The sequence below is a fragment of the Anabas testudineus genome, chromosome 3 (genome assembly GCF_900324465.2).
Source record: "Anabas testudineus chromosome 3, fAnaTes1.2, whole genome shotgun sequence".
NCBI classification, from domain to species: domain Eukaryota; kingdom Metazoa; phylum Chordata; class Actinopteri; order Anabantiformes; family Anabantidae; genus Anabas; species Anabas testudineus.
The window spans coordinates 19,446,005-19,458,984 of NC_046612.1; the positions used below are offsets into that span (position 1 = coordinate 19,446,005).

General features: G+C 39.5%; 1 protein-coding gene across 1 annotated transcript in view; it reads left to right on the forward strand.

Annotated features, from left to right (window-relative positions):
* The first annotated feature begins 1,779 nt into the window (after nt 1-1,779).
* hcn4 (hyperpolarization activated cyclic nucleotide-gated potassium channel 4) overlaps nt 1,780-12,980 on the forward strand; it is a 58,354-nt gene continuing 47,153 nt past the window's right edge. The window contains exon 1 of the mRNA XM_026377601.1: nt 1,780-2,480. Within this exon, the coding sequence (XP_026233386.1) occupies nt 1,795-2,480 (686 nt within the window). The 5' untranslated portion in view covers nt 1,780-1,794. The remainder of the gene's footprint in view (nt 2,481-12,980) is intronic.

The window sequence follows — 12,980 nt, forward strand, 5'->3', positions numbered from 1 at the left end:
AATGGGAGATTAACTATGTGCGTAGTTAAATTTGCGTAGTGGGGAATTTTGGATGGGCAGTGCATAATAGTAATATAATAGTGTATAATACTGTGTACAGTGGAAGAAAAAGTATGTGAACTTTTGGAATTTCATCGTTTTCTGCATTAATTTTACTTAAAATGTGATCTAATCTTCATCTAAGTCAAGAGTATTAACAAATATAATGTGCTTAAAATAATAACACAAACTAATTTATTGAGAACAACCATAATAACCTCATATTGCTAGTGGAAAAAGTATGTAAGTAAAAGAATGTAAATGTTAAGTATTAATTACTGGTTGATAACCTCAACCAGGTGCTTCCTGTAGCTCTGGATCACACCTGCAGATTGTTTTTCTCTCAAGAACAACCCTGAGAGAAAGACAAAGATTTGAAGGCATCAATAGAACTGGCTAACATCTATGTTTAAAATCCACCTTTTGGAATCTGTGGTAATACTTTGCCAAATACTCTGCATGATTTAGCTGAACACAAATGTCCTAAGGCCTACTTTGTGTACACTGTGTCATCAAGGTGCCTGTTCAAATTGTCTCATACAGACACAGACTCATCTGGGTTTTTTAGCTGCTTTAAGGAGTAGTTTTGCCACCACAGACAATTTATTTCTCTTCACTTCTCTGGCTCCATTACATATTGTGTTTTGATCATCCAAACGAGACATAAGAGTTTCTATAATTCAGTTGTGAAATTACATTGGTTCAGTTGAGTTTACATTATACAAATCCAGGAGTACCCTCCACACTAAGTCTCATATTTGTAATATGCATAATGTAACCCCTATAGTAACTAAATATTTAATGTGTACTATAAAAATAGAGTCTCAGTTGGATTATTATCAAGACAATATGACATTTTCAAAGTTGTTACCTTCATCACATACAATTAGAATATATGGATAGGGTTTAATAGCGTTTTTAAACTTCAGTCTTTTTATTAAACAAATAACTTTTGCCAAGACGAGTGTGTTGTAGCCTACTATGAGTGCGCACATTACGCAGTCGATCAGCCGGATCACCTGAATGACAAACAGGCTCCCTGGTTTTTACATATCGAGAGCAGCAGAGCTGAACCTGTAACCTTAACCTAAGAAGACAGGAGAGCGTTTTAAGAATGGGAAGAGCATTCCCCTTTAAACAAGGTGGGCTGAGCTTATTTGCAGTTCTCGCTCCTATGGCAACCCAATAGATCAGCATCATGAATATTCACAATTCACCAAAACGCACCCTGACTGTGGATCAGTGATGTCAGCGGTCCGCGGAATGCTCTACTGTATTTTTGCATTATTGTGTCGCGTTGTTTGATGACAGCTTGTGAGACGTCTGGGGGGGGGGGGGAAGAACATCCTTCGTCTTGCGTGACCTTTCCCTCTTCTCCCCATCACCGTCTGTGGGCACGTCCCCTCACATGTCACGCTAAGGTGACTTTCAAGCAGTTTTTTTTCACTTTTGCGCACAATGTCGGAACGGCACAAAGATGTTCATCGGGGACGCAATGGCAGAGTGGACCGCCCAAGCTGTGCGTGAGGACATATGCAAACTGTCAGGTAGTCTGATTGTGAAAAAGAATATCTCTTGTCTGTTTCAGTAGAGCCACGACGGTCCATGTCATGTGTAGCAGGCGTTCATGGATTCAGATTAGCTCCAGACTCATCGCTCTCACCAACAGATAGGGAGCGCGGGGCTGGTGGCAATAATCGTTACTCTACAGCCAAACAATTTCTTTAATTTTCTGTACTGTGTCTCAATGTCATAATGGACAGGTTGCACTCCTCCATGCGTAAAAGGCTCTACAGTTTGCCACAGCACATTGGACAGAAAACATCTATAATGGGCGAAGGAGAAGACGCAGACAAGGACACCCGGAGGAAGAGTATTAGGATGAAGCCTCTACCGTCACCGTCATCGACCTCTGGGGGAAGCTGCAAAGGCATCGGGGAGACCAAAAGTGGGGAGTCTGTGATCATGGAGACGGACATAGGGAGACCGATGAAGACCAACTCAAATGGAGATTGCCGGAGGTTTCGAGGCAGCCTCTCGTCAATTACAAGTCGGCATGTGCACGACTCGGACTCGGCTGAGGAGAGGCGCCTCATCACGGAGGGGGATGTAACCCCCAGCGAGGAGAGCACCCCTGGAGCCATCGGTGATGGGCCACCGGACCAAGGCGCGCAAAGGGCCAGCGGTGGCGGTGGTACCCAAAACGATTCCCCAGAACAGCAGTCAGGGTTTATAAAGTTGGATGGCATTGATCAGATTCTTCCGGACGACGAGAGATTATATCAAGCTGGATTTATACACAGACAGTTTGGAGCAATGCTTCAACCAGGGGTCAACAAGTTCTCCCTGAGGATGTTTGGAAGTGAGAAGGCGGTTGAACGGGAACAAGAGCGGGTTAAATCCGCCGGATTCTGGATAATTCACCCCTACAGTGATTTCAGGTATATTTACTGCTTTACGGCGTGGCACCTCACACATGCTGTCAGATGTTCTGCACAGGCCCATTGTTTTCCTCTGTTTATCATTTATCACACAGCTCATTTCATCCAGCCTTATACCACCTTCATCTCCTAATCTGACTCCTTCACATGAAATAGTCCAAGATAAAAAAACAAACAAAAAAAAAAACACAGTTTGTTTTTTATTTGTTTAGCTGTTTAAAAAAATAACTTCCAATCTACAAATTTGTTTATACATTAATAAGGTTTTTCTGTGTCATAGAAGCTTTATATTCATTAGTGAGGAAGCCTGTAGATGCAGAGGCTTTGTATGAAACAACCCTCAGATAACACAACCTCTGCTAATTAAGCAAATTTGCCTATCTTGGGCAGATGCTATCCAAATGGATACATAATCGAATCCCTTTAATTGTTTCTTCTCCTTTATTTGATAAAATATGAGCTCAGGAGACATAATTAATCATTGATTAGGGTCAGCGATGAGGCCTTCCCTTCACATTGTCTTAACATGTTTGCATATAGATTTTCTTATTCTCTCTTACATGTTGTATTTAAAAAGCAGTACATGTGGAATTCATGTTTTAATTTTGAACTGATCCCCACCTTCCATATCTGAATTTCACTGTCTTGTTTACTCTGTTGACAACCTACAGCAGCAAAACTAAACTGAGAAAGTCCATAATCACTCATGCTGTCGTACAGATTACTTGTTAGTGCCCTTGAGTATGTTATTGGCCATGTGAAGCCTCTTAACTGCAAAGTAAGACTAGATTTAAGGTCAATTGTCCTCATTTTTAGGATTCTTGCATTATAATACAGTAAAATGGCTCAGCTGATATGCGATGTGGTATTAATTCATACATTAATATCACATTTTATAGTAAACGCTTGTTCTGCAGTTGTTGTTTACTGAGTACATTACTGTGGTGGCATGAACTGTACTGTACACACTATGCACAGTACAGTATAAACAAGTGTACAAATGAGCTGGATATTATGGACCTCATAGAAAAATGGTTTGATTGAAAATTACTCTTAATAATTTTCTTCTTTCAACCTATCCAGTCAATCTGGAAAAACAAAACCTATATTTTGACTTTTTTAAGTGAACTCGTTTTTCTCAGTTTGATAAATTAAGCATTTCAACCTTGGCATTTAGTTCACCAGTGCATATAAATCATTTAAACCAGAGAGAAACATTTCTTTCTTCTTCTCATTACTGTTACACATAGTTGTCTGTGACACTGAATATTGTCCTGCCTGGTGTTTGATTGGCTATTATGGTTTAATGGCATAATATAGAAAGTAACACCAATAAATGTGTACAAAATGTCTGACTTTGAGAGACATGTGAGTTGTAGTGCGAGTTGCTGAGAGGCCGGGGTGTCGGAAGCTAAACATGACTCTTCCTAGAATAGAAAACAGCCACATTTATGTCTGTTTCTCCTGAGACAAGGAATCATTTTTAGCTGTCTTGATTATTTTTAATTGAAATACTTGTGTGTAAGACTGACAGGTAGGCTGACAAAAAGAGAAAGGGGACAGGAATTTTTGTGCATTAAAGAAAAAAACATATAACAATTCACTTTTATTTAGGTCGAACCAGACCCAGGTGAACCGCTTTGTTGTTTAGTTTTTGTTTTTTTCCTGAATTAAGTATTTTAGGGTCATCTGTATGTCTCCATATAATATTTAGTCAAGTCTTCTCAGTCAGCACCATTAAGCAAGTCCAAGCCTGGGCTAGACATCTCAATCATATTGGTGCTTGCTTAGTCAGTATACTGTATCCACACACACTTTGGTCAGGTCATCATGAGAAAGTGAGTTATGTATCAGACAGTTTGCCATTTTGGTAACACTCCTCCCAGCTGGTTGTTTTTCTTCTGACCCCCTCTGTGCTCTTGCTCACTGTGTTAAATATCACAAGAAGGGTGATTTGGGGCTCGGGGTGCCTGTCCTTATACTGAAAGGTCAAAGATTTGGCTCCAGCCAACAGTTTTGAAGTGTCTTTTAGCAACATGCTGAAACACTGCAAATACATGCATGTGTGGCCCTTTCGGTGAGCTGTACCAAAATAAATAGATCGAACGAAAATGCACTGAGAGATGACATGGGCCTATTTTTCCAGGGTCTGAGGACGGCATACTGTATATTGCCATAAATAAACTTTTTTAGTGATCTGAGAGCAATTTGCTTATAGTACAAGCACTTAACACTATGATTACAAAATCACTCAACTCTACAATTAAAAGCACAGATTTGACACTTAGTCAGGAGAGTAACAATTGAGTTTTTGCCTTGGTTAACTCTGTTGGTAACAAGGAAAACATAAACTCATAAATCATGTATTGGAATGATCAGACTAATTTATTTGTTTTTGCTAAACAACAAATACATTTAGGTTTAATGATGGAGATGAGATGACAGTTCTGAACTTCAGCTATTACTTGGATGCCCCAAATTTAAAATGGGCAAATGTATTGAATTTAAAGTGAAGTGAAGTCTATAAAACTCAATACTTGCTTTACATCCCAGCCTTAACTGCATTAACCCAGCACCACAGTGACATCACCAGACTTTTGGCTTTTCAGCCTCTCTTCAACCTGGCTTTCAGATTCTTACTGTTGATGAGAGGTTTGCATCTTGTGTTATGGCCTCTGTATTTCTGCTCATGGAGTCTTGTCCAGATGTTGGATTGTGATACCTGCTTTGGGGAAGTTGCTGACTGTGTCACAGGCCCTTTTTTTTTGTTCGTCAAGACTCCCATAGCGTTTATCAGCTGTCGATTGTTTTCCCTCTTTTCTCAGATTCGAAACAGCTTACCTTTCTCCCATCGACAGCTCTCCTGTTTTCATGTTGACTTACCCTTTTTAACAACGAATGCAGTCTTCACAGGTGAAGCTTCGAAAAATTTAAAATTAGTCTCAGGGATTGTAACTGGATAACAAGAAACACTTGCCAGTTACATGATCCAATACTTTTGCTCGCTCAATATTTGGGTCATCTGTCAAAAAAGGTGCCGTCTTCGGTGTCAAGGTGTCACAGCATGAAATAAAAGCTGAAGTTCTGAACTTTCATCTCATTTCCATTGTTTAATTTTACACCAAATTGCTTTGTTTGTTAAATGTTTGTAGAAATTATTCTTGTCGTTCCAATTCCTTCAGAGGGGGCTGTATTTGAAACCTTTAGATAATGTATTTAAAATCCATTTCAGAGTGTGAAAAGGAGAAAAATTAGTATCGTGTGAACACAGCATGCAGAGATGAGTTACAGCTATTATTTTATTTTTAATCAACTGAAGGAGACACATGAATCTCGGATGCCCACTTCCACCAATATTATGATCAGACAGGACAAGATGACTGTAATTAAAGTGCACCAGGAGATGAGCGGGACCTTGTAATGGACCCGCAGAAGAGAAGGGTATCTGTGACTAAAAGTTTTATTCCCATGTCCGCATCAAAGCTTTGGCACTATAAGCTCAAATTAGAGTGTCACAAGGAATCACATAGTCATCACTGCGCCGGAATTCAGCAAAATCTCCTCTTGTCAAATATTGTATAATGCTAAGAAGCAGGGGAGGAGCAATATCTTGCGAGGGAAAAGGACGGATTAAACATGGCATCATAATCCAATCTACAGCCTCATTTCCAGATCCAAAGCTGAACAGCCTCCTTCGTTTCTGAACAACCATCTCCCAGTGAGCTGATGTGGTCAGTTAACCAGACAAGACTAACATCTACAACCAATGAAAAGGAGACAAGCATTCCTATAAAACAATTTATTAGTACGGAGTCTTTGAAATAAAAATGATTATTACTGTCCTTAAGCACATGATATGAAAGGATTCTTCAACAATACTAAGCATATGACACTGGTGTTGAGGTTGCTTTCTCCTTTGCCCACTCCTCTCTAGATGCTACTGTTGGATATCTGTAAATATATAGATAGATTAAAGCTATAAAATACCTGCCCCTCTTTAACAGAATAATATATCCCAATGCCTGATTGACAAACACATATCCTGCACATAGAAAGGATCCTAATAAAAGCATAATGAATTAAAATATGACTTTTTTAACCTGTTTATATAGACACCTTCGAGAAGATTTAATGAATGCAACAGCGTTGTACAGAGTTCTTTCCAAACGATGCAGTGCAGTATTAATATGCAGCCCTCTGATCGTCAAGTGCCTTTTAATTATCTTGTGATTCAGAGCCCAGAGGACACATCTGTTGGGAAGTCTTCCACATTTCCTTGGAGAGATAGAAAAGATGATGTCGCACCTTAGAATTGAATAGAAATGTTTTGTACTGAAAGCTCGATTGCCCCCCACCCCCTTGTTTTTTTCCCCTTTTGAATCATGCTGTCAACAGTATATGAGAGAGGGGTCAGCTGTCCTGCAGTTTGTGTCAGTCAGTTAAATCCCTTTGCAACAGTCAGGTGAATCCTTCCTCTCAGCAAAGTCCACTTTCCAACAGCCTTTTATTCCTCCCACACATCCAGTTCTGTTTCCCAGAGGCACTTACCTGTACAGTGGCAAAAATAAATCCTCTGAAAAGACATCTTAACATTTTACTTGTCTTATTAGAGAATACATTAAAAAGTAGAGCGCATGTACTCACCATGGTGCACATTAAGGCTGTGATATATTTGTAAGGAAGGGACTTTTAGCCAAGTTAGGTTTTAGGTATAAGTGCTTACAAAATAAAAATAATTAAAGATTGTGTTCCTGACAGCATTTATGTCACCTATTCATGATGTTTTCATTGTTTTACTAAAGTAAAAAGTAGCATCTCTTAGTGTCTCAAATAGTATATTTGCATATCTCTAAATTCAAAGGACGTTTGGGAATTGTAGGACTTTAGTGTACTTGATAAGAGCAAATAGAAACGAGTGCCTCTCATACCCAAACTTCAACTGGCCTGAAATAATAATTTTTATTTACTGATAGTGTGCACCCAAGTTTACAGTTCTTATCAAGAATTAGCCACAACAAACCGCTACAGGCTTTCTACTGAAGACACAGTATACTGACTACACTGCTCTGTGTACCTGTGTGTATTATGCTTGTGAGTGTATGGGATCAGATAAAATAACAGCATTCTGTATTTCAGTCCGGTTGATTACACTTGATTTGAGAGTATCTTTCGCTATTGATTTGTTTGGGTCGTGTGGAGCCTCCGACTGGCCATCAGTGGATTTTTTGAAAAATGAAATGGAGAGATATACAAGGCAACACAAAGGGCGATTCCCTATCTTGTGCCTGTGGTTGTCAGAATGAGATTTACACAAAGGATGAGATAAGGTGTTCGAGATGCAGTTTTTGACATTTTTTTTTATGCAGATGATGACTTAAAGCTCCACTTGAGATCAACATGTTTAAGATAAAACATTTATGTCAACCTGTGCCTTCATAGACTGTGTGCTCTTGTTTTACAGTGCTAATCTGCATGGGAAGTGCGGGGGAAAAGACTGCTTCGTACATAGGATGAATGACACTATATTCCTTTTGGTTTCCATTAAATAATTCCTCCTATAATTTAGTGAGGGTAAAACATGGGGATTACAGATGATTCTGGCTGGGCCTGAAAGTGGGGTAATCAAAAAAGGCTGCTGTGCTCATCCACGAGTATTAGGAGCCAAGAGATTATTACAGCACAATTTATTTAATGGAGGTAGCCTAGGGAGGATGTGCGTGGCCAGTGGGTGGAAGGTTGTCTGTCATAGTGGCACAATGATTGAATGCTACCGCGTGACCTCACCAGGCACATTCGCGTGGGAGTGTGAAATAAGGACACACGATCACAACAGTTAAAGAATGGCATTTTCTTTTCTTTTGCATGTCCATGAAATCCCCCCACCCCTCCTGCCCGATATGTCATTTAATTCAGCCTTATGCATTAGGCCGAAAGCTGAGTTTAACCTTGGGAAAGTGATGGTAATCTCGAGGTGAGATTATATTGATTGGTTAGACAACATATACATTTTGATAATGGGAAAAACCGCTAGAAGCATTCTCTGTTAAGTGCTACGTGTCACCCATCTGCTATGCTTGAGGTATTTTGGTCACCTGACAAATGTAATGTTGTGTGTCCTTCGCACTCCACCATCCTCTGCACTGCAACATCAATTTATAATCTGTCCAGGTGGATACGCAACACAATATCCATTCTCAGGTTTTCCTCTTTAAGCATGTTTTAGTGGCAGATTTCTGTTCTGTTGCAGATGAACAGCTGTGATTATTGTCCCACTGATGAGCAGTAAATAATATCAGTTTTATTTATCTAGGTGTTGATTGATGGAGAAAACTTAACGTGTATATGACACTATAAAACATACTATATAAGTATATTTATATCATAGAATATCCGTTTGTGTGACATTGGAGTGACCTCCGAAGACCTTCCTGTAGTCCTCTTTACACATACTGCTCCTGGCTGTGCTACAGCTTTGTTTTAGCACCACATCCTGTCTTGGAAGAGAGAGGAGTGCCAAAAATAAAATAAGCGTGCTCTTGCAAGACAATGGACTGACCGTACGTTGAACTGACAATGATCCCTACCTGACTTTACCTGTGCTCATGTAGAGAAAAAGGAGAACAAACGTACAGCAGCATTAGTGAGTCTTGGGGCACCAAACATATTGCAACTGTGCAAAAGGGGCTGCAAAGTGATGGCAACTGTAGAGACAAACACTAAGTCTGGCAGCGGTACTCTGTGTCTCTTTATTGGCCTGTGGCACAGTGACAATTATTTTCCATCCAACTATGGCCGAGAATTTTACACATTTGACAAATAATTGCTGGTCGTAAAAGCAGTCAGCATCAACACAGGTTATGTAGGTGTAATCTTTCAGGGATACCCAAGGGGGCATTCTCTACTGTGATTATGGACACTGCAGTAATTCAGCCTTCTGCATCATCACCAAATTGATAACAAGGCTGCAGAATAGTCTCTCATATTATTGCTTTTACCAACTCGTGTACTGACTGAAGAAGAAATTAATCACATGTTTGCCAGCAATCAAAAGCACACAGCACGCTATATTTTATGGGAATTGTAAGCCTGCTTGGAATGAATAATTAAGATTGCATGGGTTAAAATACCATCCTGTATGCTATCGCTTCTCTCTGGTGTCTTCTATTAAACATCGAAGCATGCTATTCATACACAGATCTGTGAAATACTGCCCTTTACTACTTATCAGGGTTTGTCCTTGTTTAATTAGCAACCAGATGACTGGAATTTAAACATTTTTACTATACAGGGTTGGACTAAAAAATCCAGACAGCTCAGTGTATCACTGTTTATGGCCTAAGTCACAAAACTGTCTTATATAAAACAGCATATGCATATTAAAAGAAATTCAAACCTTTCAAATTGAGCAATACTAGCTGCTGTTTAACTGGGCCTAAATATTACCATGTTCTTTATGCCGAGTCTATAATAACCATGTTTCAACATCTGATGTGTTTACCTCTGCATGCCCCTCATGCTGCTGCCCCAACTCACTCCTTTGACCTCACACAAATTCTTCTATATCATGAACACCCAGGTTGACCTTTGTATCCCAGGTGGTATTCTCACACCCCTTGTGTCTTTGAAATTGAATCGCTCTTCCACTCGAAATGGCCAAGATGTGAAAGTGGTAATGATATGTTGCTCCAGGGGGTGGAGCACTTTAAGTAAGACATAGACATATGACATCACAAAGTCAGCTTCACACACAATTAAGCCATTAAATGAAGTTTCATTTTAATTGGTTTTGTTGATTTAAAAAAAGCTGTTTAAAACTGGTAAGCTGGTAAAAGCTGGTAAGTTGATCTAAATTCAAGATTATTATTTATACAAATTACAACAATTCCCAAGGTGAGAATTAAGTTTGTTTATTATAGAAAAAGGGGGAAATGAAATTATACATAAGAGTATGTCTTTGTAGTGGAGTAGCATTAACATGTCATGAAAAGTAACATCTTCACACAAGCTGCTCATATTTCCCATGAGATTGCATGTGACTGTGATTGCAGTATGAATGTATAGAATAGAAACAGCGGGATTTCCACTCAGTGGACCAAAGTCCTGTGTGCTGAGTGAAGGACTCTGTGTGTGGCTGACGTGATTCACAGCAAATACTTCCCTGGATCAATGTGTTTGGCCTGGCCCTGCCACATGCTGAGTGTCTAGAAGACTAGGACAAATGGTTGGATTATGAGACGTTCGGTGGTGAGAGACAGATTGGTTCCACTCTGCTGCCACGGGTGGGGGGCGACTTCAAATTTATCCTCACTATCTTCATAGTCAATCACACGTTCTCTTTTCCTCCACACTGGCTTTGGCTGTACTAAGTTACCTTGTGTTTGGCTAGAAACAAAACACAGCAGCGGCACTAGTGTGTTTAAATCAAATTTATGTCCCTGTTGATCATGTGCAATCGAGAAATTATCATAGAACTAACAAATAAACATGATAAATCCTTCTATGTTTGGTTTAACAGTCAGATAAGCCTCCGCATGTGCTTACTCACGCAGACCAGCAAAAATCTGATAAACTTCATCTCCTCTGCAATTTGATTTCATTTCATGCTCTGTGTCTTTTTAGTCAGGCTTCTCCAGCAGCTTTTGGTGTATTAATCGTATTTACCTATACGTTTTGTTTTCCTCTTACATCTTTTGGATCATAATAAAAAATGATTTGTTTTTAAAACTATACATGGGACAAAAAGAGATTACCCCAATGTCCATAAGAGCATGTTGGCATGAATTTCTCCTCTTTCGCTTCCTCTCTTGGTCATTTCTGCCCCTTAGTCTTAACATGTAATAATAATTATTACATTATTATTATTTTCTCTCTTTGTGCCTCTTTTTATCAGTACAGTGGGACCAGCATGTAGTATTACAAACATTACATTATCTTAGTTACATCGATCTAATTTTAAGAGAAGGCTAATTTCTCCATCTCTGGTTAAGAAAACACAACATGCTGCAGAGAGGAGGAGTTTTTGGGGGTTAATTTAGGAAGCACTGGCCAATGTTTTCTCTGACACTCTGTGACTGGCTGACAGGAAACCCCTTTGACATGACCCTAAGGACCTTGTGGAAGATAACAAGGCATAATGATAAAACACAGATGCAATTAGCGGCAGGATGACAGTCCACAAAGCTTGAGTGCAGATACTGGCACATGCTACAAGGATAAGTGTATGCTGATGGCTCTGGCGGGAGAGATTTCTGTCCTCTTCACGTCTACTACAGCCCTGCCACCCACTGTCTTTCTTTTTGGAAGCTATATTTATTTCTCAGCCGCAGACTACACAGCAGATAAGTAGCAGGTTGTACTCCAGGATGCTGTGAAGGACTCTGTGAACTACAGAGACATGGACAGTAGTCACTATTGTCACCAGACAGAGGTCCTTCAGAAAAAAACAAAGAAAAAGAAAAAAAGAAATGGGCCAGGATGTATGGACTTTCAGAAATTCAGCATTCTTTTCAGTGGCCTTCCTGGTTGCTTCTGGCCAGTTTAGCACTCAAGTGCACACTTCTGAGTTATTCAAACATTAGAGCAGTTTTAAGGTGTGAGAGGGTCTGGGATATATTTTTTATTCGTCTGGGAAAAAAATCATATTATTATACTATCGTAGATTTTGTTGTTATTTATGTATTTTAGTGTTGGAAGGGTCACGGCCTTCTTCTCTACAAGTGGATTAATAAGTTAGGTCGATAATATCACTGTCAGTTTTTTTTTTAAACGTCAAGTTGAGCTTGTTCTTCTGGTTTTAAACAGTGTTGAACAGGAAATCCATCCAACTCTGGTTGTAATTGTCCTTCATATAGTGCAGAATATATACAAATAATTAAGACTTCCAATTAATTTTTCAGACGCAGAATTAGAGTTTTACTCATTTGTTCTTGGTTGTGTTTAGAAACGAACAGGAACAAGAGCAGGGTCCTGTTGATCAGAGTTTTAGCACTACTGTAGCTCAGGTGTTTTACATTTTGGATGTATCTTATATTTGTAATTGTTTGCCTGGAGATGGTCAAACTTTAATGTGCAAGAAAATGTTTTTTAACTGCAGTGGATTTGGCATTATCTTTGTGAATGAAAAGCCATGTGTTGTGTCCTTATGCATGTCCTACCAGCCAAACTAGTTGTAATCTTACATATGGACCTTGTAGCCGTTCAGCAAATCCCTCTGTTTTCTTAGCCAAGGTTGTGGTGACTTGCCTCTACCTCAGATGAAATCTTCTTAGCCTAGGTTTCATGAAAAAGCATGCCTTACCTAAATATAGCCTCCTGCAACTGCACAGCCCTAGTGCCACTGATGTGCTTTCAGTGTGCCTGCTGGCTGTGCTTAGCAAAGACAGTGCTGTTATGACAGTTCATTGGAGCAGGTGACAACAAAAATAGGATTAACCCTTTTACCTGACTTTTTTCCTTCTAGACACTTAAATCTTGCTGTGTTTGCCAACTGGCTCGTTTAAA